Source organism: Malurus melanocephalus, unplaced genomic scaffold (genome assembly GCF_030028575.1).
Source record: "Malurus melanocephalus ecotype Western Australia unplaced genomic scaffold, MMel_1.1 scaffold_26, whole genome shotgun sequence".
Lineage (NCBI taxonomy): Eukaryota > Metazoa > Chordata > Aves > Passeriformes > Maluridae > Malurus > Malurus melanocephalus.
In genome coordinates this window covers 2,540,078-2,564,676 of record NW_026623258.1, presented here as the reverse complement: position 1 = coordinate 2,564,676, position 24,599 = coordinate 2,540,078, and the positions used below count along the sequence as shown (strand labels likewise).

Sequence of the window (24,599 nt, the reverse complement as noted above, 5' to 3'; positions counted from 1 at the left end):
TTTTCTCCTTGTCAATATTGTCACATTAAAGAATTAGTGAGCGCTGGTGGGCATCTTCATGACAAGGAGCAGCAGGAGTGGATTGTCATAATGTTTTAGCTCATCATAGGAATTATATCCAAACCAGTGTCCCCTTCAGTCACATGGAATAACAAGTACTGCACTAATTAGCAGCTACTGCATTAATTAACAGCTTTTTAAATGTCACTTCCAAAAAAAAACTTATTTCAAGACACAAATGTCTAGAGTTTACCCATAGGTATGGATTTAGCATGTATTCAAGTGCTTTGCTGGTACTGCATGATGGAGTTTGATGAATCAAGCTGAATTTCTAATGAGTAAACACAAATTATGACAGAGCCAGGAGTTCTATTTCAAATATTCCTTTGGGGAGTTTTGACAGACRCCTCTAATTCAAAAGGCATGAGCCTTAGTGGGGAAATGTGTCCTTCACCTGAATTCAGGGGRCTTTGTATTGGGCCCGGGGAAAAGAAAGTGCCAATTTGCAGATGACTGTCTGGCATAGATTAACACAAAACAACTGTAGCTGGTAGCACTTAACTGGCATATACTTATTTTCAACATCCTTTCTGCTTTGTTGATGTTACCTCTTCCTTTTTCATGCCATTTGCAACACATCATTAGACTTGCTGCAAATTTGTGGGCGTAAATYGTATCCCTGGGGATGAAACCTCACCAGGGGTGAATAAACAATCTCCCCTTCCCCAACCAAATCCCAACTGTGCCTCACATTTCATGGAAATGATCAGCAGTTCCACTATCAAAACATTCACGCCTTATGAGTAATATTTATGATGGGAGTTTTTTATGTTGGGTTTTCCCCCCAAGAAGAAAAAGAGGAATAATTAACAGAAATAGACCAAATGAGAAATTTCCACATTATTACCTTTATTTTCATAAGGCTTTCACAGGAAAGTAAAAGCTTTTGCAAGTAATAAAAGTCCTCATTAAACATCTTTCTTTCTTTTGGAAATAGGGTAAATTATGAAGCAGATTGACTTTAATAAATAAATAGGACTATAAATACATAAAAGTCATTGCCTTCCTCCAGTAATTTAATATGAGCATCCTACTCTGAAATAAGGAAAAGTTTATTCACTCACAGAAAGAATAGAGCAGATGTGAGGTTTTTCCGTCAGCTTAAGCACTGCCTTGGTAAGGTGAGTTGTCCGACTACATTAAACAAACATTTTAGTCAGGCATCACACAGGAAAATAAACAGTAGCAAAGGAAACATGAAAATATTAAAGACTGTTATTCTTTGGCCTCTTTTCCTGCAAAGCAGGTGATAAAATATTACTGTGTTTCCACAGGTAAGGAAACACGCTCTTAAACACTTTGCAGAAATACATATTACGATCATCACTTAAAATGTCAGAAGCGGACAGGACTCAACTGTGACAGCACACAGGAGCCTGCTGAGAAATGCTGCAGGAGCAGAGGATTTAGCACACTGGGCCAGGCTGCTGGGCTACCTAAAGCAGCCTTCTGGCAGCAGCAAATTCAGAGAGAGGCAAAAAATGTCTTGTAGGAGACAGATGTAGAGTTACCTGATTTSAGGACAGACTTTTCTTGAATCCTAATTCATCAGATGTTGGTGAGAGGGAGAGACATTACCTGCCGTATCATTTGTGATCTCTTTCTGTCCCACTGAACATCAAAAAATGTACATTGCAAGACAGGAGACCTGCTGAGTTCCAGCCTTTTTGCCCACCTGTGATATACTGCACTACACTGCACAGATCTAACATGGTTTAGATAATGTAGATCAAATTTATGTACCATGCCAGTAATTTTTGTTCACCCTGAAATTTTGTCTGGCTATCCATCATGTCTGAAATTCTACACATATTAAATATAAAACATCCTTGAAAATGGTTTCTGCATTGTAGCCAGAAGTTCTGTAAAATGTACATTCATCAGAAGAAACAAAGCAATCACTTTTTACTACCAAGGCTTGGACTTCAATCAGCCTGGAAAACCAATCTGAAAATGTCCTGGTCTGGGTTCAAAGATATGCACAGTTGCTTGGTGCCAGGRGGTAGGGAAAGCTTTTATTCTCCTRTCCACTATGAAAGAAGTAGATGTGAGATTGCAAGGTGCTACCTGAAATCCTTTGCAGTATCAGTTTCCGTCTCTATTTAAAAATGCACTGCATGCACCAGACTGTCTGGCCAGTGTGGTTTGGGGAAGCTGCTCATGACTAACACACACACACACACACACACACACACATATATACATATATATATATATACATACACATTTATAAGGTTAAACCACTGGCTAGGCAGGTTTGGTAGATCAACTGCTGCCCTGCGATGCAGGTCTATGTACAGTTCTGCTGCTGATCAGCTACATGATGCTGGGCAATAGCTCATCCCTTATCTTGAACACTGGGTTCTTTTTTAAACATGCTGGTACAGCACTGGAAATARTAAAACCTGGGTAAGAATATAATGTGCATATTCTCCTTGGCTGTGCATGGCTCAATGGACAGGTTTTGTTCCATTCAGCATGGAAGGCAGAGCTCTTGATTTTGTTCCACATAACAAAATAAAAATCAAAAGAACTTTTCCCTCTGCACTGAATTTCATGTGCTCATCATAACTTCTGCTGCGTTTTAATTTAAAAAGCAAAGCAAGAAAGAAAAGTAAACTAAATTGTAGCTATGCAATTATACAGCTTTTTAAAATATTTTTTCAGGGGTAAAACCTCTTATTTCACCATTTCATGTGAATTTTTTATCATTTTTTAAACTATTATTTAAGCACTGGTTTTTATGTCTGAAAAATTGAAGCAGAATAGGTTGACACGCTACTGAGTTCCACAAACACACCACCATGCACTGTCCTTACCCAAGTATTTTGGTTAGACGGGTATTTCCAYAGCACTTCAGCCCCAGAAAAAGAACTCAAAAAAATTCCTATCTTACTTGTCAGGAAACTGAGGTGGAAATGTAAAATGACTTTTCAAAGGTGGCAGGAAACAAACAATAGGACTTTGACTAGAAAGCAGCAGCTGTAAATTCTAATGTAGCCAAAGTGTGAGAGATCTTACTGTCCTGACAGCAAGGGTAAAAGCTACATGGCCAATGTGGATCACATTGTTTTCTGATATCTGAAGTAAAATGAATAGCCAGTAGATACTAAGTGGGATTTATCTCCTCTAGTTTTGGTTTCTAGCAGAGAATCCCTCTGTGGCTAGCATAATGCATCAGTCATCTGCAGGTTCTGATTCACCTTTCCTGCTTAATGCCAGCTATTCAGACAGCATGATGTCCACAATGATCAGATGAAGACCACCCATAATGTTGCATTAAAAATCCCTGATAAATAAAAAGCATTGGAATAGAAACAGATTTCAAGCCTGAAAAATGGGAGAATTCAAACTCAGAATGCAGCCTCCCAGTTGGCTTCCCGGAGATAAACTTTTAAAACAAATTGAGTCTATGCAAAAGCTTCTGTTCCATTTCGTAGCAGCTAGAAGCTTACGTTTCACTGGCTTTTGATGTAAATTTATCTCCCAGATACTACTTGATAGTTGGGCAAAATTTATCRTACAATAAAACTTTTTACTCTCTGGCACCTAAGGGATGCAGTTTTATCATCCTGTACATCCATCAGGGAGAAGCAGCCACTGCTAGGAAACAAGGCTCAATACCTCAGCTGGGACTCACTTCCCGTGAGCATAAAAGGGGAGTGCCTGAAACTGCCTTAGCCCTTTTTCTCTCTGTAAAACAAAGGAAATGTAAACACTCCACATGAAATCTGAATGTCTCCACACTTGGAACAAGATAAAATTTGAATCACAGCTCTGGAGTTTTATCTTAATTCGTTGTCTTACACAACTTGTGTTGGATACTTAAATTAACTAGGCATCTCCTGTTTCCAGCTTTAACTCGTGTGAAGCTTAAACTAATCTGAAAGCCTTGTTTCAGGCTTCTGAGTCCCCTCCTTCTTAACCTGTCCCAACAGCACAAGCAGACCTCCCCCTGCCCCAGACCACAGTGCTCCCTGCTCCCCGACCAGGTTAAACAAACAGGGAGATTCCTCCAGGGAAGTCACAGGTTCAAGATCACAAAGGACCCACCTCGTTTGGGCCAGTTGGAGGTTTTTCTTGCTATTGTGCTTATCTGTATCTTCCCTGTCATCCAGACATTAACCTCTGACCTCCGAGCCCGCCTCTCGAAAAAGCCGTGCAGTGTTTATCCATTATGTAATGTCTGTGCTTTTGTGGAAATTTTACAGAAACAAATGGAGGAAGTTTGCCAGTCAAACGGCTGGACAATAAATCCTGTCCCATGTAGATAGAATGGTTTACTGTCACTGTAAGTCTGCTACTGGCATCTGTCACCGAAGAAATGTTTACAAATTTMAGGGCAATGGAGTGCCAGAGTATTCCAGCATTGCAGGACTGTACATGATTTGTAGAACCACCACCACTGTACTAGATGGGGGTAGCCTTGTTTTGCTAGCCTGAATAAACAAAGTCACAACGTTTCAGATAAGTTAGGGTCACTAATGTTCAATATTGCTTTCTATTCATCTCCTAAGTTCATAAATACAAATGTTTCTTTGTTCATTGCAATACGTTTTCTGCCCTAAGATATCTTTGCTAGAAGTTAATCCAGGTAAGCAAAGTCGCTTCAGCCCCTTTTGCATATTTCTTATGGATCCTTTATTATTTACACACTGTATGTTCCCATTCTTCCTCATAATCCATTTTCTTTACAGTCCCTGCTGTCTCTTCTTCTGTACTGTTTCCCCTTTGGAACAAGAAAGTCTATCATGCTCTCTTTCTGGTCACAATTCCTCTTGCTGGGGCTTTTACATATCACCAGCTATGAAGTTAGGGCAGCAAAAAGATGTGTTTGGATAAAAAGCAGGAACAAACATAATTTGAAACAGTGGGACAGACAGGTAATGTAATTCTTCCTTCACTGACTCTTTCAGCCAAGGGCCTGATCCTGCAGCAAGTGAATGGAGCTTTTCACTCTCAGTGTCAAYGGGAGAAGCACTTGGTCTTAGAGCTCTGCTCTAATTAAGTTTTCAAATCTCATTTCCTTTCAGAGGAGAGAAAACATTGTTGTGACTAAGCTTTGGTAACAAATCCCTGGCAGGTTGGTTTGTTTTAACGGACGTATTAGATTTAAGGAAACTTTTACCATCTTTTCTGCCCTTAATCACAGCTTTTATTACAATTACAGTAATGCAACAGAGATACATGCCAAAGGCAATATGTGTATTTTTAATGAGTTGACATGCAACCTTCCTGGAGAGGGGAAACAACTTCATTTGCTGAATGTTTCCGGACCCTATCTAGCACTTTATTAGGCACAAGGAAATGTTCAGAAAAGCATCTACCACAAATTCAAAGGCTTCAGCAACTCACAGATGAGCAGTCTCATAAGACAGATTCAATTGCTGYGCTAGATTTAGCAAATTTTTGCTGAATGGTAACATTTTCTATTGTCCTCAAACAATAAAAGAGAAGGTTAACAGGCAATATCCGGACGCTCAAAGATTATTAATCCACGCATGTGGTCCTGAGTCACTGGGCTGTAAAACATCATCAGTTTCCAAAGATGAAACCAAAGGGGAATTCTGCTTGAGAGAGATGCTATCACAAGCCCAAAGGAACTAGTTGCATCAATGAGACCTATTTATGCAAGTTTTACAAGACATTGGCTCCCAGGGGTTTTCATTCTGGTACCATTAATTCAGTCAATAAACTGAACATAGGCAGACATCACATCCTGTGAGTGAAGGGCCTTCAGCCTGGTTTCTTGCCTCAATTTACCCTACAGCTTGGACCCAGGTCAGACACTGGTGCACACAGGAAATTACAACAGGCTGGCAGGCACACAGCAACCAGGCTCATTCACCTGGGGAACTCAAGAGCTCGGAGGGTCAGCCTCCAACAGCAGCACACAAAATCCGTTCTGGTAAATTATTCCTGCCACTGCTGTGGCCTGGGCCAAACAACACACACAAACAATGGCTGGCCATGCTTTTTTGGAGGTTAACACAGGCCAAGGACCATTTCCAATACAACCCTGGATGTTTATAACCTGTTTTTTTAGAGGTAAAAGTTTATCTGTGGGGACCAGAGAAGGATTCCTGGCTTGTGGAGAAGTGACCTCACAGACCTCCACATACCTTTCTCTGAGRCAAAATTATCAAAGGAAGACACTTGAACACCTCGTGTAGGTATGACTGCATGCTTGCTTTCTCCTTGATCACCAGGAAACTGACATCAATTAATAGGAAATCAAACAGAGYATTAATTTCCTATCAGAAATGTGCATTATCAAGCAGCAGCCTGATTTTGTCAGGCACAGGGCACTGCGAGGGAGTGACCATCATGTCTGGTTTCATACAACACAAGTGGGGCTGTCCAGGCTGGCAGCACAAACCCCCACTGCCCATCCTGCTTTCAGTATCTGTGCAGTCCTACAGTGAGCCTCTTACACCACAGATCCATGTAAGGTACAGCCCTTCACTGCAGTCCCAGTTACTCTGGCACATCTGTTTGGATGATTAGTGAGTAAAATTTAACTGATAGAAGACAGAGCCCAACTGGAAATGTAGGAATGTGTTTTTACTACTATTAATGCAATCAAAACTTCCTTCTTGTTATTATTACTGTGTTAGCACGTCAGTTCTATTCCAAATTGTTTTAAACCGTTAACTTACCAAAATACTTGGAGTATAGCACAATTCACATTCTGGTTTTCATTCTAAACTTAACATAATTTATCGGAAATTATTCTGCTTCTTAACGTTGTTTCTCTTGCTAGAATGTGCAGAGTATGTGTACAATATGAACTGGAGGAATGTCAMTCTTCCTCTTGGTGCCCAAAAAAGTGCTGAAATTCAGTGCATAAAGTAACTTCAGTGCATAAAGACACTTCTCCTGTGTCTTTGTAGGCTGAAGGCCATTTTCTGAATTTATGAATATTCCTATATTCCAATTCAGATGACAGAGACTATACAGCTGGCTTAAATACAGCTTAAAAAAAGATGCAAAGAATGCTTTATGAAACTGCTTACTGATTTACATTCACCATCCAATATGAATGAAATACAAAAAGTAAGCAGACATAAGTCACATAAAGTAGTAAAAGGAGTGTTTTAATCACATGAGAAATCATGTCAGTAGTACAGGTCAGTTTGCTTAAGAAATATATATTCTTTGGGAAAATATTTTSTTATTTTGCCTTTATGATTTTTTTTTAATTCACTCATGTGAGATTTTCCTGYACCCATGGTCTTAATTTTAGAAAAGACCAGACCTGTTATTCTTCAAAACTCACACTTTAATATTAAACAACTAAATCAACATTTGCTAAACAAGAAAAATACAAAAGACAGTTTAACACAGAAAAGGTGCTCACCAATGCAGTCGACGCTGAAGAGGTTTATGGAGGTTGTTATTGAAGATTCATCACAGCTCTTCATCCCTCGCAGTGCAAACCTCACCAGGGAGGCCTTGACTCCCTCGGGGAGGAAGGACAGCAGGTACACGGGCATGTACAGAGCGTAGCGCAGCTTGCACAGCAAAGGGGTCATCAGCTTCCCCTGGGGCGACTGAGCCATGCGCTCGATGGTCGGGAACAGCAGCACGGAGCGCAGCACCTGTGAGAGAATGAGAAAACACCGTCAGCAGGGCCACAGCACCAAACTAGAACCTGTGAGAGAACGAGAAAACGCCGTCAGCAGGGCCACAGCACCAAACTAGAACCTGTGAGAGAACGAGAAAGCACCGTCAGCAGGGCCACAGCATCACAGAACCTGTGAGAGAATGAGATATCACTGCCAGCAGGGCCACAGCACCTGTGAGAGAACGAGAAAGCACTGTCAACAGGGCCACAGCACCACAGCACCTGTGAGAGAAAGAAAAACCACTGCCAGCAGGGCCACAGCACCATAGCACCTGTGAGAGAACGAGAAAACACTGTCAGCAGGGCCACAGCATCACAGAACCTGTGAGAGAATGAGATATCACTGCCAGCAGGGCCACAGCACCTGTGAGAGAAAGAAAAACCACTGCCAGCAGGGCCACAGCACCATAGCACCTGTGAGAGCACGAGAAAGCACTGCCAGCAGGGCCACAGCACCACAGCCCAGCCTGGCAGAGCAAACCTTTACATGAGCCGCCAACACAATGAAATTCAGTTTCCAAGTGCACTGCCCCTCWTGCTGGGTGCCCACGTTAAACTTTTTAACAGATGAAGCAAACAAGTGCATTGTTTTGAAATGATGTTTTATGCTAAGACAGGGAACAACTCAAGAGGTGAGTGGCCTTTGGGGATCACGATGAATTGGGAAGCACCAGCAGGAGTAACCCCAGCAGAGGGCAGCAGGCAGGAGCCCTCCGCTCAATCCCGGCGGGTTTTTTGTGTCAAGAAAAGTACACTGATTCTCATTTCACCTGGTAAACTATTTTCTCTAAGTAAAACAACCAACCAAATTAAAAAAAAACTTCAGCTGCCGTGATGGTAACTTTACAGATTGACAACACACACGGTTTTCAATTTGCAGGTCCATACAAGTAAACTTGATCAGAAGCACAGAGCCCCTTCACTACAGTGTGTACACTGGCTTTTTATATGTTATAAAGAAATAGACATATTCTGAAGSTGACCATTAATTAGTTTATGTATAATAATACACTATAGCCTTAAAATACAAAGAAATTAATTAAAATCACACTCACACTAATAAAAAGTGAGTTAATATATTTACTCTCAATTATATTTTAATGCTAAAATCAAGCACATATTCTAAAAGAATAACTGCAATTTTTTTTTCTGGAAGTAAAAATATATTGCAGTAATTCATATAGGAATTATCCTCATAAAGGAACACACCTACAAGACCTAACAGACATATCAATAAAACAAAGTAAGAGAGAATGTGGATATTGCACTGTCAGATAATAAGGTGAAAKAAACAGCTGGGCTTTCTTGGTGACTCAATATAAATAAATGTAGTTAGATATGTGTTTACTGCACATCATTCTACATGTTGAACTAATTAGATTAGTATTTTCATAKAAAATACTTTGTAGAAAATATTTTACAATGATTTTCTTTACTCTCAGATGAGACTCAGCTAATGCCACTACATCTGTRTGGAGCACCCCCGACCTCAGCAGATCTCCAGTGGAAGGAAGGGCATTGCCACCAAGAGTTGCTTACAAAATCTGGGCATTGTAACAGAGCACACAGCAAACAGTCAGGACATGGGACAAAATCACAGAATCCTAAATGTTGGAGGAGGTCCTTAAGATCACTGAATCCAAGTGTTAACCCAGCACTGCAACATTGAATAAACCACATTCCCAAGYGCCACATCTACACATCATTTAAATACCTCCAGGGAYGGTGAATCAACCACTTCCTGGGCAGCCTATGCAGCRCTTGACAACCCCTTCTGTGAAGGAAACTTTCCTAATATCCAATCTAAACCTCCCCTGGCACAACCTCAAGCTGTTTCCTCTTGTCTTATCACTTGTTCCTTGGAAGAAGARACTGATCCCCASCTGGCTACAATAGTCTTTCAGGCAGTTGTWGAGCAATWTGGTCCCCCTAAACCKCATTTTCTCCACTCATCTCCSTCAGCYACTCCTCATGGGACTTCAGAGTGCTCCAGAGCCTTTTCCAGCTCTGTTGTCCTTCTCTGGACAYGCTCCAGCATCTCAATGTCCTTCTTGTAGTGAGGGGCCCAAAACTGAGCACAGCACTCGAGGGATGGCCCCACCAGTGCCCAGCACAGGCTGACAATCACTGCCCTCATCCTGCTGGGCACTGACAACTCAGAACCTCAAATGTGTCACTCCAGGGTGGAAACCTGGAGAGGTGGAGCAGTTCCAGAGGAGATGCACCATCTRTGCCAGGCAGGAACTTGTCACCATTGCCACCTGCCCTTTAAGTCACTTCACTGTGTTCAGCCAGGCAGAGAGAGGGCAGAGAATCCTCTGTCATGCATCCAGCACCAGAAACTGCACTTATCACAGTATTTTAAAAGTAGACTTTGAAAGAGTTATTTTTATAAAATATAGAACTATTTTAAGAAATCCTTCTACTTTCCAGCTGATACTACTTTGGTTTGAGACAAAGAAAAATACCTTCTCAGGGAAATCAGTCCTGGGCCTCTTTTTATTAAAGGCAACCGGCAGCTGAAGTATAGGAATGCGAAACTTTTACTAAATTACATGGTAGTTTTGTGATATTTCAGCTAGGAGCTGAACCCAAACTGTTGTGATCTAAAGCAGATTTGACCTGCGTTCCCAGGCACACTTTAATCCTTTGACATTGCAGTTTATAGATATAGGATTAGTTGCTTGGAGGGCTGTACTAACCATGGTGGAAGCTGCTAAACCTTGGCAGAAAAAGGACAAACCAAGAAAGCTGTTACAATGTCCTGTGCATTCCTGCACTCTGTAATGGTCCACAAATTTAAATGATGGAGGATAATTTTATTTAGTTTCTTTTTTAAAAATATCTTTTGTAGACAATAATAGAGAAATGCAAAATTTCTCAAACACTTTATTTTCTCAAACACTGTATTTTTCAAACACTTAACAACTATTGCTTAGTTTACTACTAGATTCCCAAACCAAGATTTTGAAATCTGCATTTGACTGCAGAATTGCTTAAAAGATGTAGTTCAACTTCTCTGCAACAGAACTGTAGATATGAGAGATTTAACACACTTTGTTACAATGACATATGTAATGATAAAAAAAGTATGTCATATTAGTGTCTTGAAATAAGTAGAAATATTCAGGTAAAATGAAGGAAATTAGTAAGATTCAAATGCTCAACATCAGTTAATTTTTTTTTTTTTTTTTACTTTTCAAATGCCTGGATCCTCCACAGTCTATACTAGCTGAAATAAGGTAGATGGCACAGAAGTATATACAAGTTAGCCCTTTCAGAATCATTATAAGACCAATTGTTCTGAAAATGGAGGACACTGTCTGTCATGAGCACCAGGTATTGTCACAACTACGAATGTTACAGTAAATACCATTAATAAGGTGTAAAGGTTACTGATGCCCTTATTTATGGAAACCCTTTTCATAATTAATGAAGTTTCTTGTGATAACCATCAGTCAAAATACAAAAAGTATTACAGATATTTATTTATRTAATATAAAATATAATACATCCATGCATATAGGTAAGTCTAAATATAATGTACAAATATTAAAAATATTAGAGAGTAAAATTCAGATTCACCTAGTTTAAACTACCCCCAGTTCAAAGTCCAGTGATTTTTGTCTGTTAAGCACATGGAAAGGCAGAGAGCTGGGCAGTTGGAGACAGTGGAAGCGATAACTTGAGTGGATGTGGGGACTACAGGAAGTTGACCACAGACTCCACTGAAAGCAAGCACACTTCGTGTCCTGAAGCTGATGAGCGCTGTGGGCTCTTCCACCTATCCTTGACTCTGCTTTGGTCAACCCATTAAAAACAGTACATGTAGTCTTAAATTATACTGGAACTGTCACTATTGATGGTTGTGACAATCAATAGTATTTTTGTAACTGTAATTCAATTCCATTACCAGTTATTTAGTTACATGGTATTAAACTACAAGATTTCAACACTCAGGAAAGTGCATAAACTTAAGTTCACTGTTCAAGGCATAGATGATCTCTGGGTTAGTCCCCAGGCAATTGCTTCTATTTCATCATTAATTTTTAACTCTACATTTCAGAGCTCAAGCCCTGAACAATTCAAGGGCCTACAATTYGATGCAGTGTCTCAGAAGTTCCACATTTTGTTAAGAACCAAAAGCTAACATTACCTGCAAACCCTTCACATAACTCGCGTGGGTGCCAAGGCAGCTCCTACTCCCTCCCCCAGCAGGGTATATRTACCACTGAGAAAATGAAATGGTGCATGGCCTGAGCATGTGTCCAGAGAACAAACCAGCSCACAATGTTCTGCCCTTGATTCTTTCAACACACACCAGAGGAGGAAGGTGTGGGGRCTTGGGGAGTTTCCCTTTTGACACTGTTTATGTATTTTGGTATCTAAAGCAATCAGTCCATTAACTTCAGGAATGTATGACCTGCACAGTAAATTTCAGAAYACAGAGGGAAGAGAAACTACTTATTTTACAGGAAAAGTGAGTTCTCAAAGCAAAGAATATTAAATACCCATTCTTTAAAAGCATGGCATTGACCAAGGTTCTTTGTTTAGGAACGATCTCCAAAGAATATGATTCACTTCCTATGATAACTGGTCCATGTAAATATTAAAGAATAAAGCAAAGGTTTCCACCAAACACATACATTCCTGTACATACAGGCTTTTGAATTGAGCTTTTATCTAAATCTAYCCAAAGCAAAATAACAAAGTGACAACCAAGTATCTTCAAGTGCATAATAGATGTGTCAACATGGGTTTGGATTTGCACAAACAGTTGGAAGTTGATTTGTTTTGATTAAAATGAGAACACAGTAMAAAATGCCAAACAATTAAATTTACAGTAAGTTGCTGTTTAACACTGCAGAATTTAATAGTCTCAACCACACCAGCAAAAGATTTGTGTAAGAAGTTGAAATGGTTTCCTTATAAAAACACAAGGATGCAAATCGGATAAAGTTAAAAACMCCCCCACAGTAATATTTTCCACTAGTGCCTTCTACTGAAAGAGTTGAAATACATTCCTCAGCTACAATTTGAAGTTTAACTACTTGTTTAAGGGACAAATGACAGTGCTGAGGATGCAAAGCCRTGCTTAAAACCTGGATGCCACTTACAACCAGTATTCAAAGAAGTGACTCAATTTTCAGAGAARTCCTTTGATGCCAACGAGAGGAGATAAACCCTTTTGAAATCAGCCAGTTCTGATTACACAAAAAATGCTGGTTACAGACTCAGGCCCCCCAGGTGTGTGCCTTTCTGAGCTCACACAGCCGAGGGCCTGGAGAGGGCTGTCACATTGTGCCATCTGCTCTTAATTCAGARAGACATTTTGCTAAGAGAAAAAAAATGGGAGAGAATAACAGTCARGATGTGAAAAGGCAGACACTGACTGACAGAAAAGAGCAGAAGTAATCCCAAAGATTTGTTTCAGAAGAGATTCCAAATAGGTGAATTCAGTAATTACAGCAAGGCTTTCTCAGTCCTGTCCCTCAGCTCTGAACAGACAGACCACCCCTGCCCATGACWGACCATAGGTATGCTCAGATATCTCTGCCAGAGCCATAAAATAGAAAGACTGGTCCACTGAAGAAAATACCAGAAAGTGAAACTTTCTCAGAAATAACCAACTCATTCAACTYTGCTTTACTGGCAGAAGCAGGGGTCGCTGGAGGCTCTCACTGGTTTTTGAGCAGGGAAGATTTTGGAAAGCATTTTCTCCTGCTGCATAACCTGCTCTTGATCCCCAGGGCTGACAAATGGTTAATACAATAATCACCAATAAAAAGATCACCAGGCTCAGATCCCATACCAGTTATAGCATTAGAGAGCCCACMGAGAACTCAGATTTCAAATTAGGGGGCAGAAGCAAAGAAAGACTCCATGATGGGTTATAASGGAGCCATTGCACTGACCGATGCTCAGTAATGGAGTGCACAAGCATGGCACTGCACCCGCACACTCAGATCTGGAAAGAAACCAAGTGAGGAAGTTTAATTTAAAATTCCTTCAAAATCCTAGGAAAAGCAGGAGCGGCTTCTCTGTCAAAAGAAGCACTTCTTTTGATTTATATTAGTTCACCCCATGTATTAGTTTGTTATTCCCCTCTTGTGATGGCAGAGGAGAAGCAATTATCTGTCAGGTGAAACATAGTAAATTTTTCAAAGATAGCATAATGATGCACTTAATGGTAATCTACAGTCTACCCTGCACATGGAATGACCCATTAATCACAATTTCTTCTACTCAGTATGCAGAAACTTGCAGGCAAAACAACGAGSATTGGGGAAGCATTCTGTGCTTTATTGCCACAGCTGTGCTGAGCAGATTTCCAAGAAAACGCATAGAACAAACCAGACAGTGTTGGCTTGGGCTGTCCTCTCCCCACAGCAGGACCTGCTGGGCTTTCCTGTTCACTTTGCTCACTCATGAATTACGTACAAAATATTACAAGCCAATAAAATATGTAAAATATAGAGTTCTACTTTGAATAATTTCTTCTTTGGCAGTTCAAGATGTCATTTGGTTTGTTGTACCAATGAACTCTGTCACAATATCAACAAATCCACAGGATTTCATGCCAGCACAAGAGCTAAAGAATGGACACAAGAATAAAACATTGGTTTCCTCCTGGTGTGAAAAACACATATGTAACGGTGTGCTTTTTCTTCCATTTTACCATATGAATCTCCTGTGATTCTAAACAAATGTTTGGGCATATTAAAGAGGCCACAAAACAACTATCTCAAACACAACAGAAAAACTTATAACTGATAATTTCAAAGTGCTTTTAAATAATTAAGTCCCACAGAGAAGTCTTAGCATGCTTTTTATGGCCAAATATACTGAAATTTGTGAAGTTAGATGATTCCACATGAAAATATACTTTGTAAAAACAGGAATATTTCAAATGACTGTGTGGTAAGTCACAATTCTATGCTCTGACCAAAGCTTACATTTCTAGGTAAATGAAGTGTTTCTGTAAAACAAAAGGGTAAAAAAAATTGTAAACAACCACCGTTTTGTAGAAAAGTTTGTAWTTTTTGCTACAATTAATGTCATGGTGGCTTAGTTCATTAGTGGCTGCTTGGTTCAAGAGAATCTTCTGTTTCTATAGAACCCTCCCAACATACAGGGGCTAGAGAACAGGGCAGAGGCATGTGCACTTGATTTCAAACTTTCAGTTTAAATTTTCTACATTTCCTATTTCTTAGTGCCCAAATTTTCCCTTTGGCATCAGATGCCTTCAATTTTTTTCTACTCCTTTTTTTTTCCAGACTTCTAATTTTATTACATGTAATCTGTGAGACTAAATGACAGAAGGAAAGATTTTTTAATTTTCTACAAAAAATCTTTTCCTATGAGAGCCTAATATGCTCCCTGCAGAGCCGAATTTGTTTTCCAAACAAATGCACAGTTAAGTGTATGCAACTTTGTGAACATGCTGGTAAAATTCTAAATAACATAAATTTTCTCTGATGGGCTGAAGGAATTTTTGCATCCTAGGAAAAACAGACTTTTTGAGTGCCACTAGCTTGCTCACATTTGTCAGCTCAACTTCACTAAGGGGTATTTGAATTTTCGTAGTCTGAGAACAAACTAGATCAAGGATCCAGATCAATCACAGGACCTTCTGGTAGATTTTCCATCAGCATATTGAGGATCCAGCTAGGGATTGAGTTCTTTAAGGGAATTAACATATGCAGGGCTGCGAAGGCACATGGAAGATGCACAGACACTCACACRGGCAGAATTTCTCTCTCAGTGTCTGAAGAAATCACCATTTAGCAGAACTGCTTGATGCCATCTTTAAACATACAATGACCCAGTCAGCTTTTTCATGTAGGTGAGAGCACAGCAGTGTAAATGCAACAGGACAGCAGCAGAGAGCAATGATCCTAAGGATGAACATGATTTACCAGGTCAGGATGCTGCCCTCCTCTCATATGGGCACATATGCACCCAAACAGTAGCGCCAAAGATATAAACCACGAGAATGTAAAATCAAATGAACTTTAAGGACTGAGCATAAACGCATGCAAACAGTCCACAGATCTATTTGCCACATAAACTTTGGATTGAATTTTGCTTGACAACTTCACTGCCTTTACCTCTGAGGTGTTTGGCTTCGGCATTGCCTTGGGCACATGCCAAATCCAACACATGCACACACACACGTGCACATACCCCGGTACATGCTTTTAATTCTTCACTGAATAAATACAGCAATACCTAGAGATCCCCATCCAGTGCTCTGGTTACAGGAATATTAATGACATCTTACRCTAAAAGAGCAAATTCATAAATACAGTAAAGTATGCATACGTGCACAAAGCAGAGCTGTGYCAGACCAACAGCATGACAAACAGTTCTCTTTGTCAATACAGCAATAACCTGAGCTTTATCAAAGCAGAGGCACTGATTATTGATTATCCTGATTTTTTTTCCCTTGTATGTCTTCTGTAAACAGAAAGAGGTGAAACTAGTACAAAAAACTGTATCTCCTAAAATGTTTTTCCAGTCTGCATCTAACCWCAGTACTGGTAAGTGAAACTGGGCTAGGGACTAGGCTCCAGGAGCAGCACCTTTTAGTATGTTCAAAATCTGGAACGATTTTGGCCAAAGCCAGATGGACATCTGGGCACAGGGGTTAGAAAATAGTGTAGACCAGGGATTCTTCTACATACAGGATGTGTGTGAAGCACACAGGAAAGGAGAAGGCTTCATGACTGGAATCTAAGTTGCATTTTGCCACTTTGTGTGAGGAGTCACAGGGTGGGCCCTGATTTGTTTTATGCAAAAAAAAAAGAAAAAAATTAAATACAAGTCTTTCATATCTACTTCATTCAATCAGAAATACCTTGACCTGTTCAGTGATACTTAACCAATTTTGTCTATATGAGATTCTAAAAACACTGTGGGTCATCCTTGGCAACTATATACAGATCCTCCCTCTGTCAGAGGATCATTCATCAGATGCTCAGCAASGAAAGAACAGCCAGTCACTAACTCTGTATGTGTTTACATACACAGATGTTAAAGGTATCTGCTGAAATTGCACCATGAAATGGTGAGAAAATAATAAACCTTTGCCTTTTTCAGACTTAATTTTGGCTCAGTGTTATCCAAATCMATTAATGGTTCTTAACTGAGGCGCCTGAATTAGGAGTTACATCACCCCAAGATTTCCAACTGAAGTCAGTCATGGACAGATCCTCAGAAAATATCAAGTGASATAAAACTGCTTTCTAGTAGAATTATCTGCTTCCCACTGATTACAGACTTCTAACTATGAGCTTCATCATAGTGAACAAAATGAGACCYCTCCTCCATGGCAGAAGCAGCAGGSCAYACTTTAAAAAAAGTATTTTCAGGGAAATGAATGCTATTATTAAGCAATTTTTGAGCAAGTGTTCTCTAAAGAGGCCCCTCCATAGCAGCGTATGATCTGTAGCACTGGAAACACTGTGTAAATACACTGGTGTGCCTTAACATGGCAATKTAGAAAGACCAGAATGTATTGTTTACTTCTGTAAAAACTGAAAATATGCAGTAATTATGGTATTAGGTCAATGTTTGGATTGGATGTTCAAATTACAGATGGCAGTACAAAACAAGAAGCTAGAGGTACTTCATACTGCCTGTCACTATYTCTTTGGTAGCTACATTGTAGTTTTCATTGATATGGTGCTTCAGTACATGCCAAACCACCTTTCTGAGATCCAACGTAGGTGTCTGCTTTATATTTAATGCAATTTTCCCAAGCAGAAGTACAGAAAACCCCCACCCACCATCAAAACCCTCCAAACAACACCCACCTTCACCCCAGCCCTGAACTGGAAAGAGGTGGTATAATAATGAGGTTCTGTTAAGTTAAGTTTGGTATTTTAATCATTCAGCTCACAGAACCAACCCAGAAGCTACTACTATTTTTAAATATGCCAAGTAAAAATAATCTAAGCATGAATGAGTAGCAAAAATCCTGGCAAGTAATACAGTGGTAAAGACACGTGGGAGATGGTGATATGCAAGTTTGCACTAYGATATGGTGCAGAAAGCAAACAAGAGGAAAGCTCTGCAACTTCATGTTATACACGGTGAGGAAACACACCACAAATGCCAAAGGAAGCTCTGCCTCTGGGAGACAATGCAGATTGCATCATGTGCTCTGCATCCTAAACGGAAAGATTTCAACCAAGAGTGAGCCACAAATGCTGCCTAAAATKAACAACAGGGTTGGATGATAAAATTTCTGGAGTAGGTGACATATAGAGAAAAAAACATAGCGTGGCAAAATGGGAGCAAAAAGGTAATGGGGTGGAGAATCATGGCCACACCATTTTTTAAGGGCTATAGATGTAAAGGATGCAAAATCATATTTTGTGTGGAACAAGTGACATAAGTAGGTGTAATGGAAAGAAATGAAAAACCTAAAAATGCTAAAACAGGTATCTGAAGCACGCACTGACACAAATTTTTATGCTRCACCAAGGTATAGTGTCCCAGCTGTACAACTGTTACCAACAGAAGCAGTGCAAGAAAGAGAAATGCCACCTCACATGGACACACAGGCAGCCTTGACTTCCCAAACCAGAACATTGTGTCAGGGAGCTGTAAAAAACTGGTTAACATTAGGCCTGATCGCGTTACTTATACATTCAACTCTTCTCATGCAACCATATTCATTGTCCTGGGACTACAGCATATTACAGATGTTGACTAAATTAATGATGAAAAGCAAATGCGCGACTTAAAATGTGATGGGYTTTCCCCCTCTATTCCTTCTTTTGTGTAAATGTTTTACACATTCAAAAATWAAAAATGTATTTACATTTCAGTCATACAGCAAGCTGGCAGAATAATTGCAGAGTGGTTATGCTCAGGAAATAAATAGACTCTTTCAGGAGAAAACCAATCACACATTATTCTCAAAGCTTTTACCCCTCCTCCAAAAAAAATCAGAAAAACACATGAAGTTGAGAACACCATGGAAAAAATACTTCTAATTCAAAGAATTCTGTTAATAAGATGAACTTTTCAACACTCCAGCACAAGATTGATCATTAAACCCAGTCCACAACAATTCTGCATTTCCTTCCCATCAAGCTGTAAGAAATCCTCCAGCACCCAATGACATATTTTATGACGCTTTGGAAAAAGATCCAAACCCCCAAAACCGATGATGCAGCACAGGATGAGAAGATGGCAGACTCACAACACTACCATTCTCATGGGCCCCCTTTTCTGATATGGAACTCATTAAATTAAAATATTTTCAAAAGCCCAGGAAAGGCCTTTTTTCCAACCAACAGAAAATGCTACTGTAACAAAACACAGAGAKCAGTGCCGATGGAGAATTGCTTTGTGATTTCAAATCTATGATAGATTTTACTGTCAGCATGTAAACCAGGGGAACACCATATATGCTCTGTACCTATGGTCAATCTTTACTGCTTCCAAGGAAGGCAAATGAGGGCACAGAAGCTATACTTCACACCAGGACAAACAATATTTGTTGGACAACTATGGAAAAGTCCATAAACAGGAGCTTAGGTACTGAAAYATAATACATACTTTATAGTAATAATGAAATATCATTAAATATACATATATATGTGAAATTTACAATATTTACATGGTGCAAAAACTGCAGCCACCATAACAGATGTACTCTCTCTGTAGCTTTTCTAACAGTCCTTTCCATTAACTACTCACATCCAAGCTCAGGCTGGCTGTCTGACAAGGGCTGTTTCCTGTCCAAATGCTGTTTTCCACTTGTGTTTGATGTCAAGGATGTCTCTGCCTCTTGGTGTCTGATGTACTCTCCTTTTTCCATAGTTAAGTTTATRTATTTATAGTTAAAGTTACTTATAGCATACTTTAATAGATTGGGATATTCAATTCAGTCTGAGGAAGAGACCACTCTTGCTTCTCTGTCACCACAGGTACAACCCATGGAGAACCCTCTCACCTCTAAAAAATGTAAGGGAGCTAGTCCACCTTAGGTCTCCACCATTCTGAATAACAAAAGAGAGAACTTGAGAGAGTACAACAGGCTGATTTCAGGGCAACATAMATTCAAATAACCACATATCTCATGTTTTTCACTATTCCTATTTGGATCTATACATAAAGCATCAGCCACATCAGCACTTCAGGAAAYTCTGTACATAGATATATACTTCCTGGAAGGTTTCTCTAGGAAACAACATGCATATAAATCTTCCTGAAAACCTCAGAAATGTGTTGTTTCCAAACATTTCAACAGCATTAACATCCTTCAAGACACAGGATAAGGAAAGATACAGAGCACACTGAGACCCAGCTTGTGAGGCTGTGCATAATCCTCACAACTTCACATTGTTCTACCATAGTACCAACTGTTGCAAAATGTAATGTCATACTTGGATTTTTTTTTTAAGGGAAGGTAAAATTTGTATGGGCAATGCTGTTCTCAGAGACATCAGACAAAGTCATTGTTTGTTAAATGGCACACATGTAAGCCAAGCAACAGTTGAGAAAATCTAAGGGGAAACTTTCTTTTTGAGTAAGTTGGTTCATATTTCCTGACCATCAGGTTTTTTTGTATCTTCGTTTTGAAGTGGTCAAATGTAATACAATGGATCACAAAAAACTGAATTTTTGTAAGTTATTTTACTTATTGTTTGTTACATTCAATATATCCAATATTACCATATAAATAACACCTCCTTCAACATCTGAATTTGACCAACTATTTTCAATTACATATAATCCACACATTTTTTCAAATGAATTAAAACTTTGCCTTATTTTTTTTCTATTTTCTTTCAGTATCTACCTGATTATATCAATAGCAGGCATTATTCTCATTTATTTAAAATAGCCTACAGTGATCACATGGTTTTTCCATGTCCTGGCACCTACTTTATTTAACATACATTATCCAATTTTATTTGAAGTACATCTGTAAGACCCCACGCCTCCAGTGCTTCCTGGCAGCTCCACTTGGCTGGAAACAAAATTCAAGGAACGGCATTTTTGTTAATGCATTTGTATTTCAAACTGTGATCTCCAGTGTAACAACAGATACACTGCTGGGTACAAAGATTACATCCTTAGGAATGTGGACCTGAGTGTCATTTGTACCAAGGTGAGGTGTGACTAAATTTATGTCTACTTTAAGGCCACTTTCCACTGACTTAGCATAAATTTGACTCTGAGCCTTATACATTGGAGTCCTGCATCCAAACTCATTGGACTCTCCATATGAGGAGTCCTGTTAAAACACGAATCACAATCAGCCTTCTACAGAATTAACTTTCTGCTGTTTTATTAGGAGAATACTTGAAGCTGCTCTGCAGAGTTTAATTATGAAAGAATTGAAATGGGACAAAAATAACTGAGGACAAGAAGGCAAAAGGCATGGAAATCTCGGTAATACCCAACTTCAGTTGCTGAGAGTAAGAAATCACCTTTGTCAAYTGTGATCACAATCACCAATCAAAAAGGGAGAGCCCTAATGAGAYTGTGCCCAATATCCCTTTGAGCACTTCTGGCTCTCTGTGATAGCACCTACAGCACAGCTGGGTGTGTGATCTTGCTCCTGTTGAAACGACTGGTAAAATTTTCATCAAGTTAAGATGTGTTAATTCTGCCYCATGAATAAATTTTGATTAAAGGATTCTTTTCCAGATATTTAATGTGACAGCCTGCACTCAATGCAGATGTCACTAAAGACACAATATTCTCAGCTCTAAAAATCAAGACTCTCTTATCTATTCTTRGATGGACAGATGAAGACCATGGCTGCCATAAAAACACAGATCATCATAAGCAGAGATTAATCTCTTGGATTGTCAATAAAYTGAGACCTTTGACATTTCCCTTTGAAATCAATACACTTTCCATCACACCTTTCAACAGGTGTCACTATTTTTTGTGTACTTGACTTCCAATGCTGAAACCTGTTTAATAGGAATAGGAGAGSGACCTTCCATACCTCACCTTACAACTGGGTCATGGCACAGGAAAAAATTATCTGTTGTTTCACATTACTTGAAATATTTTCCAGTAAGAAGTACTCTTAGAATTTTTCCAGCTGAAGCCCAGGATTCTGCTAAATATACAAAAGTCTCAGAAGTGTTCTCTACAGACACTGCAAACTATTTTTCAACAGGTCAGCTCTACATACTGAACTATTTGCAAATTATTAAAAATATAAAAAATATTAAACACACAGACTGTTCATTACATTTACAAGTCTCACAGGGCTGAAATGCAAATTACTCTGTACTACAAATATTTGGGTAACTGAAAACTTGCCCAAAATGTTTGAATTTAAAAAAAAAATAAAAAAAAAAAGGAAAAAGCCTTTTTATGGGTTAAGGTAAAAATGAGAAAACTGTTCTCCCAAAAATCTGTATCTTATTGTTGGACTGAAAATAGTTTAATAGAGAAAATATTCATTGACAGGGCAGTATTTTACATACAGAATTAAGCCCCATCAAAGTGGGCAATGTCATTCCATCTACAAGGGAAGTGCCAAAGGAGACGGCCAAAATTTGCAACGGTGTGATAATACCAGCAGGGATGGATTTGTTGCTATTATGATTAAAGCATATAAACAGAAGAAGATTAGGAGGGGTGAGAGTGAAAAGAGAGGAAGAATCGTTTATTGGTTGGAAGAAGGGCAGGGAGAAGCTTATGTTGGAATGCAGTGTCACAGTTACACACCATAAAGCTTTCAGTTGCTCCCATTACATGAATGTCAGAATGCAGCTGCCAYTTTCCAGCAGAAATTCTTTCCGTTTTCATTTTGGAAGTACAGAGTGGGTTTTTTTTTTCAGTGTAGCACTCCCATGAGATCACCATRTTGCATCTGCAGGTACTCTTATGGCCCAGGGACTGGCAAATGTGACCTTTGTGCACATGCTCTGGGACATTTATCCYTTAGGATAAACCAGCAATATGCCCTGAAAATGGAGAGGTGACTCAACCAAAAAAAACATTAAAAATCAGATTTTGTGTTGTCTTGAACCAACTGCTTTCACAGCCATCAATGTACAGCCATACCTACCACTAAATCTCACTGACAATTCATTCAGCTTAAGGAAATGGGGCTGAACAAGGTAAATGAGAAACCAGCTTCACAATTATAATTTCAGTTTGCTGATGAAAAGGAAAAGCTGCAATTTTCCACCAGCGAATTTGGAAGAGATCTCTGGACYTTTTAAGTGCTCCACTCAAGACATTTGGGAGGGGTTTGTTCCACTACTCACCGCAGTCAGCCCTCAAAAAGGCATCTGGTCAACCCAGACCCATAGCCCTCAGCTCAAAGAGTGAGGAGTCAAAGAAAGAAAGCTAAGCTGTCACTGAATAYTGCAAGGAGTTCAGTCCCTTACCATTATAACCAACTGAAATGGYTTAGTGTCTTAATGATATACTGGGGAGAAAGAACAGTAAGGTTCTGCCTTGTGATAYCAGTGAAGAACAGGATGAGTAAGTCAGGAAGTATACACTGAGCAGAACTTAATATTTTTGTCAAAGAAAGAAAAGAAACCATGAATATTTGAGGTTTGAGAGAGAACTTATATCSCAAATTCTTGTCAGGGTATCAGAAGAAGAGAAAAAGAGAGAAAAGGGAATTAGAAATTCTCTCAGTCAGCTCATTTTTTTCATCCTTGTTTTCATCTTTCCAGAACTGTAAGCATTTTAAATGGTAAGGGAAAAATATAAAATTCCTTCCTTTACAATACTACAGACTAGTGCTAGCCTTAATTATTCTAACAAATTCGGTGTATGCAGGAATCTGCTAAGAAAGCAAAATCATTGTATCTAATTTATCTCACAAATAAAACTGGTCACCAGRTAGTAAGATTTTAGTGCAACTGAGAACAAGACTATTTAGAGTATCTTTCAATTGCCAGTGTCAGGCAAAAAGTGAATTCTGCCAGCTGTCATTAAAGGCTGCAATTTAAACCGTATTTATTGAGAACTGGGGTTAGTACCTTCCATCTCAGTAAAATACACTAGCAGTAGTCATAATACTGTTTTAAAGTACAGGAGCAGAAATTCTGTTTTCAAGAACAATTGGGACTCAGTAAATTCTGCTCCTTATACAGAACTATGCTTTGTTTTGGAATTTAAAATGGAGGGGAATGTTCTTAATGTTTTCCAGTAACTAGAAATGTTGTGACGAAGTTATTAGAAGCATATTTTCATTAACATAAACTTAACTTCCTTACAAGACTCAAAAGATAACAATTGTTAAATTTATTGATTTAAATGTATTTGTTTATTAAATACACTGTTGCTCCTGGACTTCCGCTTAAATGTATAATTAACACAGAATTCCACAGGAAAGAGCAAACTCCAAGGAGGTTTTATTTTGGGTTTTTTTTTTTTCCACAAAATGCCACAGTTAAATAGACTTGAATCCAAACATCAGAAATCAAGCATTTCAAATACTTACACATTGAAACAAATAGAAAAGGAAGTGGACTTCTATTATGTTTAATTTTGAAGATAACCTCAGTCATAAGAGCACAGAGGGAGATTCTTAAGAAGAAATCTAGGGCTTGATTTAGTTCCCTAAACAGGTTTATAGTCACTGAACACTTCCTCAGGTATCTGAAAAGATCTGTGGTGGCATTGGCAAAAACTCCCCTAAAATAATTAACAATGAAAGAAATACTAAAAAGATACAGAAAAAAAATTCTTCAGTATTTGCCTGAACTTCATTCCACAGGGTATTAGAAATGTCCTCCATGAGTGAATGTGCTAAGCCCAGTGACGTTATAACAGTTTTGTATAAAGTCTGTGTCTTTTTTTGATTCCTTTCACTTCTGCAATGAACTCTTCAAACAGGACAAACCATTCTTGGGATAGAAACCAATGCAGCAGAAGCACCCCTAGATAACCATAAGCCATG

The 24,599-nt window shown here is 39.1% G+C and overlaps 1 protein-coding gene across 2 annotated transcripts in view; it reads right to left on the bottom strand.

Moving 5' to 3' along the window:
* LDAH (lipid droplet associated hydrolase) overlaps positions 1-24,599 on the bottom strand; it is a 107,696-nt gene that overhangs the window by 32,553 nt on the left and 50,544 nt on the right. For both annotated transcript variants that reach the window (XM_057390434.1, XM_057390432.1), the window contains exon 5: positions 7,421-7,661. In XM_057390434.1, coding sequence (XP_057246417.1) covers positions 7,421-7,661 — 241 coding nt within the window. The remainder of the gene's footprint in view (positions 1-7,420; positions 7,662-24,599) is intronic.